The sequence below is a fragment of the Entamoeba histolytica genome, genomic scaffold, assembly GCF_000208925.1.
Source record: "Entamoeba histolytica HM-1:IMSS scf_1104750516897 genomic scaffold, whole genome shotgun sequence".
NCBI classification, from domain to species: Eukaryota; Evosea; order Mastigamoebida; family Endamoebidae; genus Entamoeba; species Entamoeba histolytica.
In genome coordinates this window covers 17,571-43,194 of record NW_001914997.1, presented here as the reverse complement: position 1 = coordinate 43,194, position 25,624 = coordinate 17,571, and the positions used below count along the sequence as shown (strand labels likewise).

Here is a 25,624-nt window from a genome sequence, read left to right as displayed (position 1 = left end):
CAAATGAAATAATAAAGAAATATCCAATACTCAAGAATTAATAAAAAAGAAATAAAAAGAATAAATGAATATAAAATTGATAAATAATAGAAGAAAGAAATAGAAAAACAACGAAAAACAAATAATATAAAAAGAATAAAAATATATAAAAGAATAAAAATAAAGTAGAAGAAGAATATAAAAATAATAAATCACAAAGATGTAATAAAAGAAGAAATAAAAAGTGTAATTTTAATGTAAAAATTAGAAATATTCAATAAAAGTGTCTAATTTAATGATTCAAAATAATTAATATTGTTTTATTGAAAAAAAATATTGTATTATTTTTTATGTTTATTATTTATATGTATAATTTAACATGATGTTTATTATATATTCAATCATATGTGTTATGTTATTATAACATATAATAAATGATAAAATATAAATGAAAATGATATGAATATATGATATAGGATATAAAACAAAAGAATAATAAGAATAAATGATAAATAAAACGAGAAATGATAGTCAATGATATAATAATAAAATCAAAATATAAAAGATAAATTTAATATTAATATAAAACAAAAGAGAATAAATATAAAATGAAAATAGATATAAATGATAATAATATAAAAATGAAAAGATGAATAAACAAATACAACTAAATAGAAAAGAATAACAATAAGAAAATCTAAATAATATAAACATAAAAATAATATAATAAGAATAATATAATAATATATAGATAATAAGAATAACACAATGATATAAATAATATAAACAGAGAAATAAATATAAATATATAAAAATAAGACATATAAATAACATAATAATAAAAGAATAAAATAATAAAAATAAATATGATTCATCAAATCATTTATTTCATTAATATTTCATACAAAATGACTACAAGTGATCATAAAATATAAACATAAATATTTATATATTCTGTATTTATCATACTTTTTATTTTTTATTTTTATTTTAGGATCAAAATATAATAAATGGAAAATTCTAATAATGCAAAATACTTTGCTTCTTTTTTCTTTTTTGTAAATTATTTAGATGCATTTTTTCTTTGCTAATTTTCGTACCCTATATTTTCTATTTTAAACTATAAGAAATGTGTTTCAATAAAGTATTAATATTATTACATACAAAATACATTTAATAAGTTTCATAAAGTACAATAATTGTAAGTAATGATTAAAAAACACTGTATTTTTATCATAATAATATTTCTTTACAAGTAACTAAGTAAAACATAACTTTTTAAATAAATTTATTAATTCTGTTATATAAAGAAACAGAATTTATTTTCATAGCTTAATGAACAATTTATTCTATGTTTAATTGTATTATCTTAAATGTATCAAAAAGATATTAATAAAAAGATAATTATTATCTTTTGATATTATAATTAAATATAAGTGCTACTCTAAACAGATAATAACAAATCAGAAAAGAATTAAAATTAGTACAATCGATAGTATTAAAGAGTCGGTGTGTAAAATGTTTGTTGATCAATCAAAACCTTGTTTGGATTCACTGGGGTATCTACATAAAAGTCATCGAGATTTTCATGTTTTAGAATAGAAGAAATTTCATCGTCCAGAGTATTACCATACTTTTGTTCAAGAGTTTGAATTAAGTCATCCAAATATGGATTAATTACTATTGAAGAGTCATTATGAGCAGGTAAGTCCCATTTTACTGTTACTAATGCTGACCTGTCAGACATAAATGAAAAAATGTTAGATGATTCAGCTTAAAAATATGGTTTTATATCAATATTCAAGAACTGTTATTAGTGTTATTCTTTTAGAATAAAAACTTATAAACATATACAAAAATACTTCTAAAATAACTCCAAACCCTTTTAAAAATACTCTTTTGTAATTTGTTTCCTCCCTATTGATACTTCCCAAAATCGAGTTTGCTGTTTTTATGCAATAACCAAATTTATACTAATGTCATTCTTGTTAAGAAAAATTGTTTTTAAAAAATGTGATATAAAACTTTATTAATGTAAAAATGAAAAATAAAAAAGAACTTAAAAAAAACTAACCAAAAAAAAGAGAAAAGAGAAATGAAAGTATATGACGATGAAGACAATATTGGAGTCCTTGAACAAACTATCTTTCCTGATAAAGGAGTCCTTTACCAACAACGCATTGTTTGTGCTGAACAAAAAATTAATCTTGTCCAATGTCGATTATTCCTTACTAAATTAATTGCTGTTTTTAATAGAGGAGACACATTCACTCAAGAGGAAGCAACTGAATTATTCTTTGCAACAACAAAATTATTTTATTCACCAAATGTACCATTAAGGCAATTATTATTTACTGCTTTAAGGTCAGTAATTCCATACGCATGTGATGTTTTTGTTGTAATGAACTCACTGAGTAAAGACGCTACTTCAACTTATGACTTCCAACGATCTTCTGCTTTAAGAACACTTGGAATGATTTTAACTGATCAAACTATTAACTCTTTAGAACGTCACTACAAACAAGGAATTGTAGACAAAATACCGAATGTTTCAGTTAGTGCTTTATCTACTGCATGTAAACTTGCTCTTACTCATGCAGATGTAGTTGCTAAATGGATGCCAGAAATATCAACAGCACTTTCATCAAGTAATCATTTAGTACAATATCAAGCAATAAGACTTCTTCATATTCTTAAAAAACATGATCGTGTAGCATTAATTCGTTGTGTAGTTACTTATGGTAAAGAGAAACCATTACGTTCTCCTTATGCACACGTTGAGTTATTAAAAATCTGTAAAGATATTCTTATTGGAGAAAGAGCTTTTAGCAAAACTGTACTTCCTTTAGTTGAATATATTCAAACATCAATGAGACCAAATAATGATTTGGTTGCATTAGAAGCTATTAAATTGGCATCTCAACTTGAGTTAGATGCTGCTCCACAATCTCTTTCTGCACAATTAATGAATTCTATTCAAGTCTATCTTCAAAGTAATAAAACTATTCTTCGATTTGAGGCTATTAGAGTTGTAAGTGAAATGAGTTATAGATATAATGAATTGGTATCGACAGTTAGAATAGATGTAGAAAGTTTATTAAGAGAAAGTAATAGAGCTATTCTTACACTTGCCATTGCCACTTCATTAAACATTTGTAATGAGTCTAGCATAGATGGATTATTAAATAAAGTTGCTAAATTTATGTCTGAATTACCTGACTCATTCAGAACAAAAGTTGTTAATACTGTAGAGAAGTTAGCTGAACGTTATCCAAGTAAATATCTTACATTGTTATCTTTCTTAAGTCATTCCTTAACAATTAAAGGAGTAAAATTCCAAACTGCTGTAGTTAATACTATTCGTCGTTTATGTATTATTCAGCCACGATGTAGAGAAACATCACTGACTACCTTAGCTGATTATATTGAAGATTGTGAATACCCAGAAATTATTATGAAAGTATTTTCTTTCATTGGAGAAGAAGGTCCTCATTCAAAAAAGCCAATGAAATATATAAGATCTATTTATAATAGACTTTTACTTGAATCACCTATTATTAGAGCTGCTGGTATCACTACATTAAGTAAATTTGCAGAAATTCCAGAGTTAAAACCCAATATTATTGAAATATTAAAGAAATGTGCTTATGATGAAGATCAAGAAGTTAGAGATCGTGCTTGTTTCTATAGTGTTTTCTTAGATACTCCAAAAGTTGAAACACCTGTTATTACTAGTCAAACTGATATTGATGCTCTCCAACATGTTCTTGAACAATATATTAATGGTGATTGTGAAACACCATTTGACTTAGAAGAAGAGTCTAAGAAAACTATTATCATTGAACCTATCAAAGAAGAAGAAGTTTCAAATGAAGTCAAAAAGGAACAAGAGATTATTGAAGGTTTTGGAGAAGTTATAAAGAAGAGTGAAGTTACACTAACAACAACTGGAAGTGAGTATGATGTTGTTTGTAAGAAGATGATTTATAAGAATAATGTTGTATTATTATATTCTATTACTAATACATTAACTGATTATTGTTTGTCTAATGTCTCCATAGAAATTGGTATTGAAAAAGGAGATTATAAGATTATTGAACAAAGCACAATTTCTTCACTTCCTGCACAAGGAAGTGATATCATTAAAGTGGTATTAGACAGACCAGATAGTTTGATTGGTACATTTTCAAATAAGTTAATATATACATTAAAAGAAAATATTGAAGATGATACAGGAGATGAAGATGAATATATTATTGATAACGTCTCTTTGAATTTATCTGATTTTGTTAGTCCAGTTGAAATTGAAGATTGGAACGTTCAATTTGAATCACTTAGTAAAGAAGCAAATAAAACACAAATATTTAAATTCCCAGCATTTAAAAACTTACAAATTGCTGTTGACAAATTAAAAGAATTATTTGGACTAAATGTTATTAATGGATCGGATGATGCTAAAAAGGCAGTTAAGAAACATGTACTATTACTTGCAGGAAATATTTTATTAAAAGAACCAGCAACCACATTCATTCGTTTAAGAATGCTTTGTGATGAAAAAGGGGTAACTGTAGAAGTATGTATTAGGTCAACTAACACATTAATACCAGATATGCTATTAGCATTATTATAAGTCACAGACTTTAAATTCTTTATGTTTTTTTTATTGAAAGAAATAAGCAATAATTTAAACAAAATTAAATTAATGTAGTATCTCTTTAACAAAAATATATCTTCTAATTTATAATTCTACTTTCTGAAACAGGTTGTGATAATCTTTTTTTGATTTATATAACAAAATGCTATCTTGTTATTTAAAAATTAATAACAAAAATTAAAGAAAAACATTCTTCTTTATTAATTTGATAGTCATTTATTTCGGGAGATCCTTTTCCAATGCAGGAAATACAACAAATTTTAATGCCATGGCTATTGTGTAAAACCTTAGGGTCTTGTAAAGAAAAGCAAACAAGACATAGAAATCCAAGGTCATACAATAAAAAAAGAAATGTCAATAGCAATAAATGGCATAACAATTATAATAATAAAGGTAAACGATACACCAAGGAAAAAGGGTTTAGAAGACGAAAGACACAAAGAAAAACAAATAAAAAACAAGGTAAATACAATAATAATAAAGATTATACAAATAACAAATACAAATGGCTAACAATAAATGATATACAAGAAAGAATAAAAAGAATAACAAATGAATTGAAAGAAGGAGAATACGAAGAAATACTTAAAAAATATGAAGGTAAGAGGAAAAGATGGTATGATATCTTCAAGAAGTATATTCAATTAAAAAGAAAAAGATAATGGAAAAAACTAAAGAAGAGTTTAAAGAAAAAACAAAAGATTGGGAGGAAAAAGACATTAAGGCTATAGAAGCAGAAATTAAAAACAAAAACCCAATTAAAGAAATGAATGATAGATGTAAAATTGCAAGAATAATAAATAGCAAAGAAAGTATAAAGAAAACACAAGAAGAAACAAAAAATAAAGAAGAAAAGATAGAAGAAGAAAAAGATAAAGAAGAAATACTTGCACTTCAAAATCAAATTACTGAATTAAAAGAAAAAGTTAAAGAATTAAGTATGAAAAGAATGGAAGAAGAACAAGCTATCTCAGAAGAAATGATGAGAAAAGCAAAAGAAATAGTTAGGAAAGAATTTGAAGAAGAAATTACAGAAATGAAAACACAAAATAGAAAGATTCAAACGAATTATGAAGAAATGAAGAAAGAAAATGAAAAATTAGAAGAAGAAAACTTAAAACTACAAGGAAAAATAAATGAGATAGAAGGAAAGAAAATCACAGAAGTAAATAATAAAGAAGAAAAAATCCGAAGTATTCAAGCTAATAAAAAGAAGATGGAAAAAGAAAATGAAGAAATGAAAGAAGAAATTGAAAAGTTGAAAAAGAGAAACAAAATGCTAGAACAAAATGCAAACACACTAGAGAAGAAAATTGAAATGATAGAGGAAAATACTAAAGAATTAAAGAAAGAAATAAGAGATAAAGAAAAACAAATCTCTGAATATCAAGAAATTGCAATTAAAAACCAAGAAATTGCAGAAATAACAAGAGAAGAATTAGACAACACACAAAAAGAAAATGAAGCACAAAAACAAATAATATCAAAACAACAAGATGATATTGAAAATTTTATTTCACAGAAGGAATTAGAGAAGAAGAAAACGATGACACTTGTGATAAATACACAACCAGTACTGAGGAAAGCATCATCGGGAACGATGAAGATGAACGAAACTACTCCTATGAAAAAGACAGTAGTGGAAATCGAAGAGAAAAGCAAAGCACTGATTGTCAAAAAACAAGAGATGATAATCAGACAAGAAATACAACAAAAGAAAGAAATAAAATTTTAATTGAAGTGTTGTATTGTTTTGCAATTAATTGGTTGAATAAGAAATTATATAAGAAATTAAGATGGGAACAAATAGAAAGTATAATAAAAATGATAAACATCAATGTCAATAATGAAAAAGAATATATTAAATATATTAAAATATCACATAAAATAAAAGAAAATATTAAACGGTACATTAAATTGAAAATAAATGATATAATAGAAGGAAGAGTAGAGTGTGATTCAATAATAAAAACATAATATTAAAGAATAACTCTACAGAAATTGATGAAAAATATCTTAACACTCTCATCAATAAAATAAAAGAAATGAAAATAGAAAAATGTTCAAACATTAATTACTACTGGAAAAGAAAAGAAGCTGACCGATTAATAATGGAAATTAATAATAGATGGATATGGTCAGGAAGCAGAATGCAGGATCTGCAAGATGATATGAAGAGGATTTCAATGGTTATGCATCTTTATCTCCAAAATAAAATAATAAGAGATAAATTTGATGAAATAAAAGAAATATAAAGAAAATAAATAGACTAGAAGATTTGGTCAAGGGAAATTGTACAGAATAAAATGCATCATGAAATTAAAAGAATATGATGAAGAAGGAATAAAAGTTAAAGCACTAGAAAGAATAAAATACCTAAAATATATGATGACTATGATAAAAGAAAGAATTAAATTTAATAAAAATGAAATAATCAGAATCAATACAAATAAAATCATGTTTGATTCTAATAAGAAAATTAGAATAAGGAAGAAAGACCCAAAAAATGAAATATACCCAAATAACGATATTACTTTAGAATATTGGAAATGTTATATGAAACACAGGTGAAATTAAATAAAGAGAATTGGAAAATAAAACAAAACACGATATTGAATGAAAGATATAGAAATTATGATAGTGTCATTATAACAATAAATGAATTAAATTTAAGTATAATGAAAATAAGTAACTGGAAAGCATCAGGAATAAACACTATATATGGGTATTATTTGAAAAGGATGTCATCATCAAGAGAAATCATTCTCAATATCTTTAATGAATGGTTGCACTTCCCTGAAAACATCCCATTAGATATGGTAAGTGGAAGAACTTTATTAATCCACAAATTGATAGGAACGACGTCATTAATTATCGTCCTATCAGTTGTACAAATGTAATTATGAAAGTATTTACCTCAATATTAAAAGAAAAGATTCACAGAAGACTTAACATGAATTGTGAATCATTGAAAATTAGTAAAAATCAACTGGGATGTAAGTTGCAATCTTTAGCTGCTAAAGAAGGAATAATTAATAGTTATATATTAAAGCAGCAGAAAGAAGAAAAATAAACAAAATATGTGGAGTCATATTATGACATTAAGAAAACATATGACACAGTAAACCACGAATGGGTAATCGAATCATTAAAGTATTTTAATGTAGAGGGTGTCATCATTGACATTATTGAAAGTATGATGACTAGATGGAAGATATTCATCGGCTATAAATTTAATGAATATCTAGGATATATTAAATTAAATAGAGGAATTTTACAAGGTGATTCCTTATCCCCTCTACTATTCATCATACAGATGAATGTAATTTCTCAAATCATCGAAGAGAAATTCCCAAAAGCAAATCACACATTATATATGGATGATTTGAGAATAATAACAGAAAGTAGTGAAGAAATGGGAATAATCCACAATGAAATTAAAGAAATAATAAGTTACATATTGATGGAAATGAATGAGAAAAAGTCAGGATTGGTATTAAAAAACATTAAGGAAATACCAAATGGAATGCAAAACATCACAGTCATTGAAGGTGAGGACTTGTATAAATACTTAGGAATATAGCAATCCGACGAAATTGATGACACCTTCAATTGTAAAACCATCAAAGAAAAAATGAATCAGAAGATGGAAGAAATAAACACTGATGAAAGTAGTAATAGAAGATATATTACTAGAATAAACACTGAAGTAATCCCTATCTTCAGATATTCAGCATCAGTTGTAAATTGGAAAATCACTGACCTAGATAAAATTGATTTGGAGATAAGAAAATATTTAAGAAAGGCAAAATACATTGGTGAAACTCCAAAGATCGGTTGTATGTCATTATATAAGAAATGGGTGAATGATTAATAAATATAAGGGACGAATATGTTATTGAATTAGTAAGAACAGTAATGTACTACTGTACCAGAGAAAGTGAAATAGGAAATAACATATTAGAAAGATGGTACAGTAAGAAGGGAATATGGAATAGAATTAAAAAAGCCCTAGGTCATAAAATCCCAGAAACAAAAATAGAAGAAATAATAAATGAATTTATAGAAAAGAAAAAAGAAAAAGAAGTAGTAGTAGAAATAAAGAAATTATTAACCGACCAATACATCAAAAAATGGAAGTGTCATCAAATTAGTGGACACTTCAGAAGATGGAATGAGTCAAAATGAGTAGATAAAACTACTACAGTGAAAGCATGGAAGTCCACCAATATTAAAAAGAATGCATTTCTCCAATTAACTAAAATGCAAGATGGAGCAATATTTTGTGGGTATAAGAAAGCAAAAATAATGAAAAATGAAAGATTGAAATACTCAACACTTTGTAAAGACAAGATAGCTACAGTACAATACATTCTATTATCTTGTATTGGTCATAAAAAATCACAAATGGAAAAACATGACCATATAGGCATTATAATATGGGAGGGATTAATAAGAAAATATACAGGAAATAAACAATATAAAAAACCTCCATATGAAACAGTGTTCCAATATAAAGACATTACAATGATATAGAACAAACAAATAATTCTAAAAGTGTTGGACAATACCACAAAAGACCAGACATATACGTATTAGATAAAAAGAACAAAACTGGTCTATTATTTGATATGACTATTGTGGCTGATCACAATATTAATTGAGTGTAAATGAAGAAAAGAAATAAGTATAAGAAATTAAAGAATAGAATAATGAAAATAGAAAAAATAAAAGATGTCAGAATAATTCCAGTAGTAATTTCAATCAATGGATTAATGAATAAAGAAAGTAATAAATTAATTAAAGAATTAAAAATTGAAATTGACATCGAAAAAGAAATTAAAAACGTTGTCATAAAAAACATGATGGATGTCATGGAATACTGCGGAGATCACAATCAAACATACTCCGTAGAGCTGCTAGAAGAAGATGAAGACGAAGGGACGGGATTAGTCTCCCCTGAGCCAGGAAGAATAGAAGCTAGTTCTATTAATACTTAATTAATTGCTTTTTATAATTTGATAGTCATTTATTTCTATACTTATCCAAAAAAATGAAATAAATCATTTTGAGGTTATAGTAATTCCATACGCTTTTATACATTTTTTTTAATTAATTTTTATCAAAACAACGAATTAAAATCTTATTTGTTTAATAAAAACTTTGAAATATTAACATATATTTCATAATTAAATTTATAACAGTTTCTTTAAAGTAAGATAATTTTTATGTAATTTAAAATATTCTAAAATGAGATTTTAAACAATTTCTATGTTTTATGATATTTCATTTATTATTTAACTCTTTGAATGTATTGGTAATTGATTAAAAAAATAATATTTATGAATATCATTAACTAATTGATTCATTTATATTATTATTCAATATTTCATTTTACATTTCTTACTCTCTCATTTTCTCATATTTCACAATTACTCAACAAATGAAATTGAAAAAAATACTTTTAATAATGAATATTTCATTTAAATTATATTGACATTTCTCAATAAGTCATTTTTAAAGTGTTTTGAATGTTTCAAATAAATAATAATATATTAAATTGTAATTTTATATCATTTGAATATATAATATTGTTATTAATCAATTGGTGAATGAATTATACCAATCATCTGTTAGTATATTGAATAAAATTGAATATGTTTATTTCTAATCTCTTATTCATTTTCTGTTTAAATTGAATGAAATTTAATTGATTTAAATAAATGTTATCATATCAAATAATATCAATGATTATTTCAGAAGAGCATTTGTATTTTTATCAAAATTTAAAGTAGAATGAATGATTGTATTTAAATGTTAATACATAAATTAATAACATAAAATTCAAGTTATTAATATCATTAAAACAAATCTCATTTATTTTTAAAACAAATAGATTTAAAATAAAACAATTAAATAATGTGATGTTAATAAATGATAAAAAAAAAAATAGTACAAATATCATTAATATTAATTAATGAATATAAAAATAATGAAAGTTGAAAAGAAAGATATTTTAATGAATATAACACTGTAATAATGTTAATTCATTTTATTTCAATGAAATAAAATAATAAATATTTTATAATAAATAAGTATAATAATAAAACAATAAATATTAACTATTTCATAATTAATTTCAATATAATTTCTTATTAATATTTAAACTATTTCATTATAATATAATTTTATTTTTCATAATACTTCATTAAAAACACATTTTTCATTCATAATTCAATATAATATTATAATAAAACTATTAAATACTCTAAAAATAAGGTGTTATTCTCATTTTTGATTGTCTGTTTTTGCTGCATTAATCATTAAGAAATTTCAACAAAAAAAGAAACACCCCTATCATTCATTTATTATTAATAAATTTTAAATAATTTACTAAAAATTAAAACTTTTAAGACGATATGAATCTAACAAATAAGCATTTGTTTTTTAGTTTTTTTTGTTATTTAGATAATTACAAAAACTATGGATAGTTATTGGTTACCTCCAATATCCTCCAATTCCCTTCCTGTAAAAGCTAAACCAAGATCAAATACTATTCAATTATCTAATTTTAATAACCCAAATAGACAAAAGAAAACCTTTCCTTTAGTTAGTAAAACTGAAAGTAAATTTTTTCATTCAAGTTCAACTGCGGTTCTAGATAAAAAGACGGTTGTTCAGTCTGAAACCAAAGTCAGTCCATCAACTCGACGTCCTTTACCAAGTCTTCCTCGTAATTATTCACAACAATCAATTGAAATAGCTAAAAAGACAAGTGATCAACAAGCATTAAATAGTGAGATAACTTTTAGAACTCTCTCAGTTCAACAACCTAATGACCTTCCAAACCAATTAGATTTTATGTTGGCAAAACAACGTACAATCTTAGGAATAGATGAAAAAAGAAAGAAACCTACAAAAACATATAAAACCGCAAAAACACTTAAACCCATTAGTTCTTCAGAAGATATTCAAATATCAGAAATGTCATATGAAGAATCTCATTTAGCAAAACGAAAAGTATCAGTTTTAAGTGACCAAGAAAAAAAAGCTATTTCATTATTAACTAACGGAATATCTGGATTCGGTAAAAGTGGAGTTCATGGAAGTAATAATGATATTGTTGAACGTGAATATCTTTGTATTAACCAAAATACTAAACCAATATTAATGTCTAAAGATATGATGAATGTTGAAGATACAGTTGAAATACGAAATTTTCTTCAAATATCAGAACTTGCATTGTATCAAATGAATGGAGAAGTATTACCATATAATTATATTGAAGCAGAAATTAGTTGTGGGGGATTAATGCAGCCAGTTTTACTTACTATTAACACTTCATTTTCACAATATAAAATATCATTTAAGTGTATGACAAATTTAAAATGGGTAGAAGTTAAAAAAATGATTGAAAAAGGAATTAGTACAAAAGTATCAACAAGAATACCAGTAAAAATTTCAAATTATAAATTAGTTATTGCAGGAACTAGACTTTATTTTCAAGAACAAAAAGAGATGAGACAATATTCTATTATAAATGATATTAGTAGAAGAGAGAAAATAATAAACATCGAATTAATTGACCAAAAACAATTTAATGAAGAAATTAATCAAATTCAATTAAAACATCAAAATCTTTTATTAAAAGAGAAAAAGAAGTGTAAAGCAAGTAATTTTAGTAATGAAATACTATCATTTACAATATATGAATTATTAAATTTTGATCCTGAAATTGTATTTAAGAAATTCTTTGATGAAAGTGAAATAACTAGTTGTATTAAAAACTATTTTGAAACTCGTTCATTTGAAAAATATAAAATTATATTAAAAGTAAGTTGTTGTTTATATATGGGAACAGATAAATTATGTAATAAAGAATATTTTACTTCTGACGTAATTAATACTATTTTTGATTGTAAAATTATAACTGACTTCTCTTATTCTATGTTACCTTTAGAAACGCGTCTTGGAATTACTTTATATGCAATTAGAAAAGGAAAAAAAGTAGTCATAGGATTTGTAAATACTCCATTGTTTGATTTTCAAAATTTTTTGTTATCTGGATATGTCAATTTAAGGCTTTGGCCTGATGAAGAATCTGATGCTGTCTCAAGTCCTTTACAAAACCCTTCTCCTACAGCTCCGATAATTTCAATTAAATTTCCTGACCCTGTTATAAAGATATTTTATCAGCCATATGAAGCTAAATATCCTCAAGTACCAAAAAATTTACTCAAAATCTCTAATGATGTTCAACAATTAGCTTTACATAATGATCCATTTCAACCATTAACCAATGAACAAAAAAATGAAATATGGCAAAATAGATTTAATATTCTCATACAATTTCCTGATTCTATAGATTTATTATTAAGAGCAGTTCCTTGGACAGATTATAAAGCAAGAGAAGAAATGGCTGATTTGATTAAAATATGGCCTGGAATTAGTCCTATTCAAGTAATTGGATTATTAGATGTACGTAATTCATTTACACCAGCAAGGGACTATGCTGTTCGTTTATTAGAAGAAACTAAAGATCAAGTGATTCTTGGATATTTACCACAATTTATTCAAGTTTTAAAATTTGAATCATATACATGTTCATCTTTAGCATTATTTTTATTAAAGCGAGCGTTAAAGAATAGAGGAGATATGGGACAATTATTTTATTGGTTATTGGTTGGTGAGAATGAAAAGACAAAAATTAGTTTACGGTCTAAAATATTACTAGAAGTATATAATTCAATGTGTGGTACTCAATTAAAAGAATTAAAAACACAAGAAAATTTTATTAAAATTATTGAAGAAACAGCTGTTAATGCTAAACATTGGAAAGATGATGAAATTAAAACTAATTTACCAAATATGCTTACAGTTGTAAATAATGCATTACAAGGAAGTAGATTAACATTACCATTTACTTCAAGAGAAACTGTTAGTTGTGTTGTTGTTAATAAATGTAAAGTATTTGATAGTAATGCACATCCTATCTTATTATGTTTTCAATCATCACCAATTTTTTCACAACAAGAAACACGATTTATTTTTAAAGTTGGAGATAATTTAATGCAAGACATGTTAACTCTACAAATGTTTAAATTAATGGATGATTTATGGAAAAAGAATGGAATTGATTTTAGAATGACTATTTATAATGTTCTTGCAACTTCAACAACATCAGGAATTATTCAATTTGTACCAAATTGTGAAACTGTTAATAGTATTCAAACAAAAGGAAGAGGAATTACTGGAGTATTTGATGACGCATGTATTTATGAATGGATAAAAAGTAAAAATTTAGAAGAAAAAGATTTAAAAAATGCAATTGAAAATTTTACATATTCATGTGCAGGGTATTGTGTTGCTACATATGTCATTGGAGTAGGAGATAGACATAATGATAATATTATGGTATCTAAAGATGGTCATTTATTTCATATTGACTTTGGACATTTCTTAGGAAATATTATTAAATTAGGATTTTACAATAAAGAGTCTGCTCCATTTGTATTAACTAATGATTTTATGTTTGTTATTACAATGGGAAATACTGACACTGACAATTATTCATTTTTTGAAAATATTTGTACTAAAGGATTTATGATCCTTAGAAATAATGCAAAAACATTTATTTATTCATTTATGATGATGTTATGTAGTGGAGTTCCACAACTAAAACACGTTGAAGATGTTCAATATTTAAAAGATGCCTTTATGTTAGATAAAACAGATGATGAAGCAGAACAAGAATTTAGAGCATTAATTTCTCAAAGTTTAGGAACCTTTAGAACACGACTTAATTTCTTTATGCATTCAATGGTACATTAGTAGTTCACATATTGTTTTGTAACCAAATTCTTTTTTATATTTAAAGAAAAGAAACAAATCAATAACTTATATCTTAAGCTAATATCACTTCATTCTTTTTATATACTCTATATTTAATAATAAAGAATATAAATAATACTATTGATACTATTAAAATAACTCCTACTATTGCTATTGGAATAAACCAACGATTTTCTTCTCTTAATACTACTTGACTTGCTTGACAATAATTTCTTTGATCATATCCAGTAAAATAACTTCTCATAAGAGCAATATAATCTCCTCCTTTTTTATGACACATTTCAACATTTGGAATTAGTGATACAACTTTTGATTTATTCAATGGTGGGTAAAAAACATTAACACTAAAAAGGTATTGTCCTCCTGAGACATATGGTACTTGAATTCCTTTAAATAAGAATAGTCCATCAGATATACAATTATTATAAAATCCTTCATCATGATAAATGACTGATAAATTTAAGTTTTGTCCAAAAATAACTTGCTGACTTCCAATAATCATTGGAATATTTGGGTGATGAATTGTTAAATTACCATCTAACATAATTACTGGTGCTTGAACAATTGAAACAGCACCTGAAGCACTTGTTAATTTAGGTTGTGTAAAATTAATTATAACATTTTCTTCAATTTCTGTTGTTCCAGTAAGTTGAACCATTCCATCAGGTATTTCAATGAAAGAATTCTTTTTAATAAGAAGTTGAGTTGCTACTAATGTATTTGTTTTTAATTTTTTAGTAATAGTAATATTTGTACCTATGATTTGATCTGCTATTAATTCCGCAACAACTAGTGACCCATTTGTTACAACCACATTTTCTATGGTCACTGGATCATCAATAATAACATCAGATGTTGTTGCTAAATTTTTTAAGTAAAATGTCCCTTTAAAATGAGTTGGTGCAATAGCAACAAATGAACCATTTATACCTTTATTATTATTAATAGTCGTTTTATTAACAAATACAACTGGACGAATATATGGCTCAATATCACATTTCATTGATACACTTGTTCCAAGAATTGTTTGGTTAAGGTCTTCAAATTGTTGTGTTAATGTATTGTATTGACACCCCTTATCAACTACATTACAAATACTTGTTTCATTTGTCATAATTAAATTAAATTGGGTTAATCCTCTTTGAAAAACTGCATTACATTGATTACAAATACTTTTACATGTACCTCCAGGCAAACGACGTAATAATGAATTTGTTATATTAAACGTCATTACCACTTTAACTTTCTCTCCAGAAAAAGAAAAAGCAGGTAACACATTGAACATTGAAATTCCAACAAATGTTTGTGGATGTATATTATTCATTGTAAGAATATCATTCATAATAAATAATGTTGAAGTTGAAGAAACTATTTTATTTACAATAATTGGCATATTAACATGAACTTCATTTGGTTGATAAATATTAACTTTATACTCTGCCCCAATATTACTTCCTAATGCATATAAATTATCAATAATAACATGTGTATTAAACCATATGTTTGTTGCCCTAAGATCATTAATTGTTATTGTAGAACCAGAAAGTGTCAAGTTTACCGCATTAATACGTTTAACAAGGATTTCATTCTGTGCATTAATTTCAGCATTATCTTTTAAATAATATTCAGCAGCATTCATTGTTGCATAAATTATATCATTTGTAACATCGCTATAGTCAATGACACAATCTCCTTTACAATCACAACCTACTACTGTTCCATCACTGTTTGCTACACATGTCAACCCATTACTATAAATTATTAATAATGTGGTTAATATTATGCCTTTCATTCTTTTATTTTTTATTAATTTTTTTTTTTTAAACCCTTTCTTATTTTTTTTTCTGTAATATCCAATATTTTTTACTAAGATGCAAATACAACATTATTTTTTATGTTTTTAATAACAACAAATAATCTAATTAAAAAGCTAAACATAAAAATCTCTAACCAAATAAAAACAAAGAAAAATCTCCAGATTTTATAACGTTGAAGAAAACTAACAAATATAGTGTTTTTAATGGAACCTTCTCTCTCAACACTTCCTCTTTTTGATGCTGAAGAATTAACGTGGTATGTCAATTATTTTCAGAGTGATATTAAGAAATCTCTATGTTTATGTAATGAAATTACAAAAATTATCAATCCAGAAAAAGAATCAAGTCACCAAGAATATATGACATTTATCTTTCCGTTTGTTTTTATGTCAGATTATTAATAAATTGTTGTAGGAAATTAATCTCTTTAAAAGAGAAGGTTTTCAAGGGAGTATTGTTTTAAATGGGACTGAATGTGCAGGATCAGTTTGTTATTTGTCATTTTAAATCTTTTTAAAATCATAACCTGTTTATATTTTTTATTATTCTTTTAACTTATTTTCTGTAGAGAATAACAGTTGATTGTAAAGAGTGGACTTTAAAACAAGAAAATTTCAATGTTGTAGATTGTCCTCTTCGACAATTATATGAAATTCTTCAATACACTGGAACTATTGAGTCTAATTTAAAAAGACTTGAAACTATGAATTTTGATGTAATAAAAAACAGTTGTGATAATATTTGCACAGCAATTGATTTAGCTATCCAGTCACTTCTTCATCCTCCTTCATTACTCTTTCCTGATACTCCAACTCATACTTTTTTTCAATTTCCTCATCCCCATATGACAGCAGAAATATATATACAACAAGCAGAAATTATTCTCCGTCTTTTTCTCCTTGACTCAGTAGATTCTGAACATCCATCAGAAACCTTAGCAGATGGTTTAGTATTAGAAAATACAGAAATTACTCATAAAAATAAAGTATTAAAAGCTTATTTACTTGAATCAAAATATTATTGGATAAGAAATGAAAAGGAAATTCATTTAGAAAGTGAACATTTAAAACACTTACTTTCAATTCTCACTTCTTTACAACAAGTGTGGAATGTTCATAGTCATAACATTAATCAATTCATAAATTGATGAAATATCAATTTTATTACGTTTATTTATTTTGTTATATTATTTATTAAAACAAGAGAAACAAGTTAAATTCCTAAACAGTTCCGAATATCCGGCAATTCAATTACTTATTAAGAACGATTCCTTCATAAGTTTCTTTGAACCAATTAATAGCATCTTCTTTAGTTAAAAGATGGTCTCTACCAATTTTGTCTTGCATTCTTTTTCTTCGTGAAACTCTAAATCCTGGTCTAGCAAGAACAACAAAGAAATCCATACCATAAATTCCAACTTGTGGATCATATTTTAATCCAAGGTCGATATGTTCTTCAATACCAAATCCAAAATTACCAGTGGCTGAGAAGTTGTTAGCTTTAAGTTCAAATTCCTTAACTTTTAATCCTTTTTCAAGAATTTCTGCAGCTTTAGCTCCTCTAACTGTGACATGGCATGCAATTTGATCGTTTCTTCTAATAGAGAAAGCACGGACAGTGTATCTAGCTTCAGAAAGAACTGGGGTTTGTCCAGTTAAAGTTTCAAGGACTTTAGCAGCACGAGTTAATCTATCTCCAGACTCACCAACTGAAATGTTAAGGACAAGTTTATCAATCTTAATCTTTCTCATAACATCAGACTTCTTAGCTGCCATTACTTCTGCCACAAGGGTTACCTTATTTTTTAAGTTTCTTTTTTAAGGGTTCCAAGTTTCTTCTCATTTTAAACTATATTCATTAATTCTTTTGTATATTTTTGTAAATTATAGTGTATAACAAAAATTTCTATAACAAAAATTATTCAGAACAAAAAAAAATTTACTTAAAAGGAAAAAATACTTTAGATCTTAAAATTATCTTTTGATATGAGCAACCCATTCTTAGACGAACCTCAATCTAATACGAATCCTTTTGAATCAGACACTCTCCCTTCTACTTCAAATAATCCATTTAGTGATCCTTCTGATTCTATTACAAATAACACTAACCCTTTCGTTACAAACGATAAACCAACTGTTTCAAAAAGTCCAAAAGTCTCTTCTACTAATCCTTTTGGTGAATCAACAACAACACATAATACTAATCCTTTCTTAACTGACGATATTCCTACTCAGTCAAAAAGTCCTCGTTCAAAGCCTATTTCATCAAACCCATTTATTGACTCTGAACCTTCTTTGGAAAACAATAATCCTTTCTTAACAAATGACACTCCTGTTCCTGCTAAAAGTCCTAAAACAGTATCACGTTCTGAAAATAATACAGTTTCTACAAATCCTTTTGGTGAACCAACAACACCCCAAATTGATAGTACAAACCCATTTCTTACAAATGACAAACCAACAGTTTCTAAAAGTCCAAGAACAATTATGCAAGTTAATTCAAATAAACCATTTAAAGACTCATCTTCTACAATTGAAGATTCTACAAATCCATTTGGAGATTCATCAACATTAGATAATATAAAAACTGAGGCTACTCAAACACAAGAGTCTCACTCTTCTAAAACAGCTTCATTTACTAATACACAATTTGAAGATCAACCACCAAAAATGACAAGTTCTACAACAAGACTATCATCGGGTAATCCATTTGGTGAATCTGCATCAACATATTCTAATCCATTTGAATCATCAGAAATCCTTGTTAAATCAAAAACACCTAATCCAAGTTCAACTAATCCATTTGGAGATGAACCACCAAAGTTAACTTCTTCTACATCTAAACAAGGATTAACTAAATCATTTAAAGATCAGCCTCCTAGAATCTCTATTACACCTAAACCTACATCAAATAATCCATTTGGAGAACCTAATTCATCAATTAATAATAATCCATTTGGTCAACCTGAAACTGCTCCATCAATTAAAGGAACTAGACCATCTTTCCCTAAGCCTAAAGCAATTGGAAATCAAATACAAGGAATTGATATAGATGAAATAGAAAATAGTTGGTTAGATAAATCAACACATGATATTTCTTATAGAGGAATAACTATAAAAAGTATTTGTGCTGCAAAAGGAACTGTATTAATTCTTGGTAAAGAGAAACACTTTTTATTAAAAAAACTCACATTTAATTTAATCAAAGATATATCAGAGCATAATATTATTAAAGGGGCTATTGACCCAACAGGAAATCATTTACTATTGTATACATTAAATGGGGAATTATATTATACAAGTAAAGACCTTATTTCAGCAACAAAAATTAAAATTCCTAATTTAACTGATGGCACTGCTAATGACATTATTACTGCTATAAAATTTAACAGTAATAGTACAAGTAATGAAAAAGAACTTAAAGTATTATTATCTACATTAAACAGAGTAATAATTAAATTAGTTATTGATCTAAATACATTTAAATCAAATTCAGAGATATTATATGCTAATAACAATAAAATTAGTGGAGAAATGGCACCATTTAATGGATTAGATTGGATAGAAACCCCAGTTAATACCATTATTTTAGCTTCATCTTCAACTTGTTTACAAAAGATTGTAATTAATAAGAATAAAAAAATTGCTAAAGATGAAACAATTCTTATTATGCCTTTAAAAACTGATCCTGAAACAGGATATTTCTCGTTAATGAGAGATGTAGAAATTAATAATAAATTTAATGTTCTTTGGGTATCAGGAAAGATGAAAGGAATTGATCCAGTTAATCCAGCACAGTCAAGTAGTATTGTAAGTAGAATTGTATTTGAACTAAGAGGAAATGAATTAATTCAAATTAGTAAAAAGGATAATATTAAAGATGTTGTTATGGCTTGTCAAACACAAAATCATATATTCTATCTTTATAATGATCATTTAGAATGTTACTCTCTTATTCATGATCAAAGATGTGAAGAACAATTAGAAGGAGGGGCTATCACTATGTGTGCTGATATCACTGCAGAAGAAGAAACTTTATTTGTAGCAACAGAGTTTTGTTTATATCAATTTACTGTGCCATTAAATTATGGTAAGGAGGATGAGCCATTTACTAAGAAATTAATAAAGGATATTGTAGATGAAAATAAATTATATAGAACATTGTTTAAACAATTAAATGAAGAATCACAGATAAAAGGAAAGAAAATATCATGTGCTGTATTGTATTGTTGGTGTGTATCATTATTATTAGAAAAATTAAATAATACAGAGAAAGTAAGTAATGTATTTAATCAAATGAAAGTATTATTTAGTAAAGAATTTGATGGTGTTGATAAAATTAATACCCAAATTGTTAGATACATGGTACGTAGTTGTGGTTCAGAAGAAGCATATTCAACTTATTGTGATTGTACAAGAGATTATGAAGGTAAAGTAAGTTGGTTAATGGAAAGAAGTATGTATGAAGAAGCTTTCAAATTTTTAAAGAATTTATGTATGAATAAACGAGATAAAGACATTGGAGAGGAGTTAATGAAGAAATATTTTGGTATTTTATTTATTAAATTACCACAAGAATTTATTGAATTTTTAGAAGAAAGAGATACTAGCAATTATCCTATTTTCTATTCAACACTTCTTATTTATGAAGATCAAACTTTCTCTTTAAAATTTGCTAATCAATTATTAAGTAAAAAGGAAATTGTAAAGAAACATGGAAGTGATAAAGCACTTGTTGAATTTATTTTTTGGAAGTATGTTGAACCTGAAAGTATAGTTGAAGATGATATAATCAAAACATTCTTAGAGGAAAAAGAACATTGGAAATTAGTTGAATATGATAGTGCACTTAGAGCTTTGAAGAATAAAGAGATGACACGATCATCTATGTTTATGAATCTTCAAAAACAACGATTTGAAGCTGCAATTGATGATGGAATTAAGTTACTTCAAACTTATAATTATGAAGATAAAATGGATCGATTTGAAGAAGATGTTTCATTATTACTTAAATTACCATCTAAAATAAAAGGAGAAGATGAAAAACAATATTATTATCTTAAAGCTATGAATGGATATTTATCTTTAATTACATCATCTTCCGAACATGAAGCAATCAAAAGAAAGAAAATTTATGAAACAATAACAAAAAATAAAATACCAATAGAAGAGATATTACCATTATTACCTTTAGATTGGGAATTGGGTGAGTTTAAAGGTGTTATCAAGAATGCAGTTGATACCCAAGATAAAAAACAAAAAAGACTAAATAATGAAATTGAAACATCTTGTGGATCTAGTGCCCTTTTTGAAAACTCTACTGCTCGTCATAAGAAATACTTTAAAACAGAATTAAATCTATTGAGATGTAATTTCTGTGGTGAACCAATTTTTAATCAATTTAAAAATGGTTCAATTGATCAGTCTAGAGGTGCTATGTTCCCATGTTCCCATTGTTTCCATATTCTTTGTATTAAAAAAGAGTTTGCTCAACACCCTACTCCTTTTGCTCGTTCTGTTACCCAGTCTATTATGTTTGCTAAAGATGAAGAAGAACAATTTAATTGTTATGCCACTGAATGTCCAATATGTGGAGAGCATAGTGTTAATTTGATTGAATATCCATATACCTCAACTCGTGATGATCAATACTGGAATCTTTAAATTATTTCACTCAACTACAAAAAGAATTTACTTTTTTCTTTCATAATGAGTAATTTCATTTAATTTTAAAGTAAAAATATAAAAAGAATGAACGTATAGTGTTATTTAAGATATATTCTATTTTTGTTTATATGAACAGACAGCCAAATAAAAAAATAAATGAAAATGGAAGTATTGGAATTATAGAATAACAAAGAGTGGACCAGAGGGAAAATTTCTTTTTGTCTCTTTTAACCATTTTCGGAAGTTCAAATCAAAGTTTTAGAAGTCATGTGTTATTTTTGGGTTATCTTTTATTTTTAACAAATAGTAATTTAAAAATAATTTGCCACATTTAGTAGCTGGAAATTTACTTGATAATCCTTATTTAAACAAAAAAATAAACTATGAGAAATAGTCTAAAACAATTATGCATTCATTACCACACCATCCATTTGTTGACTATCCAACATATTATGTACATCCAACATACACAAATGATAAACATATAACTAAACAATTCTTTAATTGTATTGATGAACAAGAAAAACTACTTAATGAAAGAAAAAGAGAAACACAAAAATTGAAAGAACTCAAACCAGAACAACGATATCCAAAAATCAGAGTATCACATCAAGTCTTTAAAGAACTTAAAGCTATTCAAGAAGAAAAAGGATATAAATCTTTTGGAGAAGTTGTTAAAAAATTATTAAACCGATATGGAGAAGATATAAGAATATCAACACCATCTTCATTACCAAGTTGTAATTAATTTAATTTTTTACGTTTTATATAACAAAAATGAATTTTTTTGTTTTAATTTTTCAAACCCTTAAAAAAGAACTTATTTTTCAAATAAAAAAATTATGGAGGAAATAATAAGAGATTTTTTTAAAGGAAGAAACATTCAAAATAATCAACAAACCATCAATAACTTCATTAGTTCTACTGATGGATTAAATTGGGCAATGAATAATATTAAAAATGAAGATAAAGTATTTTCTTGGTTTAGTTTGACTGTAATTGATCATTGGGTTTGTATGAAACCACAACAACTACCTTTAGAACAAATGCAAAATAAATTATTAGAGACATTAGAATATTATTATTCAATAGGAAGTAGGGAGGCATCAAATAAAATTGCAGTATTATTATGTGCTGTTAGTAGATGGACATTTAATGGAAAAACTATATGTTCAGATATTGCTAATTTCATTCATAATGAAGCAACAATTGGAATAGCTATTTTATTATATTCATTTATTGCTGAAGAGTATAGAACTGTTGCAAAAAAATACCATGTTCCTAGTAAACGTATTCAATGGATTAAAACTACATTTGAACAAGAAGCTAATGATGTAGTAAAGGTTTTAGTGAATTTGGTTATTCAAAATAGAGTAGATGCATTAGTTTCATTGAGTAAATATGTTGGATGGGTATCTACAGATATTTTAATAGCATCTAATTTCTTTGTGGTTTTAGAGAAAACAATTGTGACACCATCAATGATAAAACCATCATTAGATTGTCTTACAGAATATCTCCAAACAAATAAAATACCATCAAATCCACAATTTCATATATCAGTTATGGCATTAATATTAAATCTTTTAAAACAACCTGATGTTCCAGCACAACCAGCTTTATATCTTCTAATGAAAACATTTTCTGTATGTGTTCCAAGAATTCCATTTGATGATTCTTTATTAGAAATACCGAGAACATTAAATAGTTTCATTGTTTCACATACAAATGATTTTACAACTGTTTCTATGTGGTTTGAAGCATGGGGAGCACTTTTTGATTCATCTATTGCGGATTCTTTATGTGTTGCAGATGAATTTGGTCCAATAGCACAAGAGTGTTGTAAAACAATATTACCACTATTATTTTGTTCTACATATAGTCAAATTGAATTATTAGATACTTCTAAAGTAGGAGATGAACAAAGTGAATTTGAAGTATTTATATTTAGTGCATATCAAGTTTTAATGAGTTTAATTGATTTTCAAGGACAATATGTTCTACCATTGATATTAGAAGCAATGAATCATTCATTTGAAATAATAATGAGTAAACAGCCACAATTATATACAGAAGGTGATGTATGTGATATTGCAACTACTTGTAACTTATTTTTAGAAATACATTCTAATCTAATTTATAAAATAGAGAATCTAGAACAACTTCAAAGTATGTATTCTCCATTGTTTAAAATATTAAATATCCTTCCTCAAATAACTAATAATGATGCAGGTACTGTTGTAATTAAATTAAATTCAGCAATAAGAACTCTTTTCTCATGCTTACATGAATATGAGTCACAGATAACTAATCAATATATTAACCAATTAATAATTCAATTTATTCAAATTGCAACAGCATGTAGTAATACTGAAGTATCAAGTAAAGTAATAGATTTATTGTTTGAATTAATACTTGCATGTAGACCTGAGATATACCAAATTCCAATTGTTCAAGAAATATTAAGAAATGGTACATCATTTATTAATAAATTCCCAATGGTGTTAAGAAAATATGTTATATCTGGAATGAGTGATATTATAGTATTACCTATGCCTGATAGCATTTTTAAACAAGCTAATTATGAACAAAATGCAACTGGGTATAAACTTCTTATTGAAGAAAATGTTATTCAACCAATAGTGCAATGTTTCCAAACAAATACATTTAATAATTATCGAGACCTTTGTAAAACAATTCAAATGATTGTTAAAAATAAAGAAGACCTCAATAATTTGAATAAACAAATGATTTTATTACCATTAAATCCTTTAATGAATGATATTTTACCAAAAACACTTCCTGTAATGAATATTGAATTATTACATTATACATTAACATTATATTATAATATACTAACTCAATTACATAGTGCTATGGATGAACAAAGTGTAGGTAATTTTATAGAAATATTATTTAAAATTTTTAATGGTAAAATTTCAATGATAATTGAGGAAAATGAAAGACATAGCAATTCATCATTAAGTTTATTTATTAAAATATTATGTTTCTTTGTTAAAGAATGGAGATATAGAAATAAGAATAAATCAAATACATTATATATTTCTATTCTTATGAAATCTTATTCATTAATAACAGTTGATATAGTAAATAATATGAATATTAAAACAATTGGTAACTCAATTTTTAGAGAAGGATATTTATTATTTTTCCGTATTTGTGATGTTTATTTTGAAGAATTATCAAAGAATTATCAATTCTTTGGAATGATAAATCAAATGATATTACAAGGATTTTCATTACCAGATATTGAATTGGTGAAATTAATAATTGAGAATGTTCTTGAATTAAATATGAATAAAAAACTATTCATTCATCCTACATTTAAAGCTAATACTGTTACTTTTTGTATTCAATTGTTAAATGTTTTAATTAAAAATGAACATTCACAAGAAGAAACTATTGATTTATTATATAATATTCTTGATGCTGATGCTCCTTCATTATTACAATCATTTAATATTGTTCTTCATTCATTCTTCCAACAACATCCACAACTAACTGAACAACAAAAAAATGATACAACCCAATTATTTGCCAATGCAATAGATTTACCAACATTTTCTTTTGCAACTCAACAATTCATAAATGATATGAATTGTTATTTTAATTGAATTTTAGATATTAACAATATA

General features: G+C 25.7%; 8 protein-coding genes across 8 annotated transcripts, besides 1 other annotated feature; 6 read left to right on the top strand and 2 right to left on the bottom strand.

Annotated features, from left to right (window-relative positions):
• Positions 1 to 2,074: 2,074 nt before the first annotated feature.
• Positions 2,075 to 4,609, top strand: EHI_040700 (coatomer protein gamma subunit, putative; the record flags this gene model as incomplete). The annotated part of the gene is made up of 1 exon (XM_643107.1): positions 2,075 to 4,609. The coding sequence occupies one exon, from the start codon at positions 2,075 to 2,077 to the stop codon at positions 4,607 to 4,609; it is 2,535 nt and encodes an 844-aa protein (XP_648199.1).
• A 250-nt stretch (positions 4,610 to 4,859) lies between these two features.
• Positions 4,860 to 9,647: a repeat region.
• A 1,469-nt stretch (positions 9,648 to 11,116) lies between these two features.
• Positions 11,117 to 14,464, top strand: EHI_040690 (phosphatidylinositol 3-kinase, putative; the record flags this gene model as incomplete). The annotated part of the gene is made up of 1 exon (XM_646369.1): positions 11,117 to 14,464. One exon carries the CDS (start codon positions 11,117 to 11,119, stop codon positions 14,462 to 14,464), a length of 3,348 nt encoding a protein of 1,115 aa, XP_651461.1.
• Positions 14,465 to 14,537: 73 nt separating this feature from the next.
• EHI_040680 (uncharacterized protein) lies at positions 14,538 to 16,277 on the bottom strand (the record flags this gene model as incomplete). The annotated part of the gene is made up of 1 exon (XM_646370.1): positions 14,538 to 16,277. One exon carries the CDS (start codon positions 16,275 to 16,277, stop codon positions 14,538 to 14,540), a length of 1,740 nt encoding a protein of 579 aa, XP_651462.1.
• Positions 16,278 to 16,505: 228 nt separating this feature from the next.
• EHI_040670 (uncharacterized protein) lies at positions 16,506 to 17,449 on the top strand (the record flags this gene model as incomplete). Its single annotated transcript, XM_001913834.1, has 3 exons — positions 16,506 to 16,678; positions 16,737 to 16,788; positions 16,871 to 17,449. The coding sequence occupies 3 exons, from the start codon at positions 16,506 to 16,508 to the stop codon at positions 17,447 to 17,449; spliced, it is 804 nt and encodes a 267-aa protein (XP_001913869.1).
• Positions 17,450 to 17,521: 72 nt separating this feature from the next.
• EHI_040660 (60S ribosomal protein L11, putative) lies at positions 17,522 to 18,077 on the bottom strand (the record flags this gene model as incomplete). Its single annotated transcript, XM_646371.2, has 1 exon — positions 17,522 to 18,077. One exon carries the CDS (start codon positions 18,075 to 18,077, stop codon positions 17,553 to 17,555), a length of 525 nt encoding a protein of 174 aa, XP_651463.1. The 3' UTR covers positions 17,522 to 17,552.
• A 210-nt stretch (positions 18,078 to 18,287) lies between these two features.
• On the top strand, positions 18,288 to 21,965 carry EHI_040650 (uncharacterized protein; the record flags this gene model as incomplete). Its single annotated transcript, XM_646372.1, has 1 exon — positions 18,288 to 21,965. The coding sequence occupies one exon, from the start codon at positions 18,288 to 18,290 to the stop codon at positions 21,963 to 21,965; it is 3,678 nt and encodes a 1,225-aa protein (XP_651464.1).
• A 409-nt stretch (positions 21,966 to 22,374) lies between these two features.
• EHI_040640 (uncharacterized protein) lies at positions 22,375 to 22,716 on the top strand (the record flags this gene model as incomplete). Its single annotated transcript, XM_646361.1, has 1 exon — positions 22,375 to 22,716. One exon carries the CDS (start codon positions 22,375 to 22,377, stop codon positions 22,714 to 22,716), a length of 342 nt encoding a protein of 113 aa, XP_651453.1.
• A 94-nt stretch (positions 22,717 to 22,810) lies between these two features.
• EHI_040630 (uncharacterized protein) lies at positions 22,811 to 25,603 on the top strand (the record flags this gene model as incomplete). The annotated part of the gene is made up of 1 exon (XM_646362.1): positions 22,811 to 25,603. The coding sequence occupies one exon, from the start codon at positions 22,811 to 22,813 to the stop codon at positions 25,601 to 25,603; it is 2,793 nt and encodes a 930-aa protein (XP_651454.1).
• Between the last annotated feature and the right edge of the window lie 21 nt (positions 25,604 to 25,624).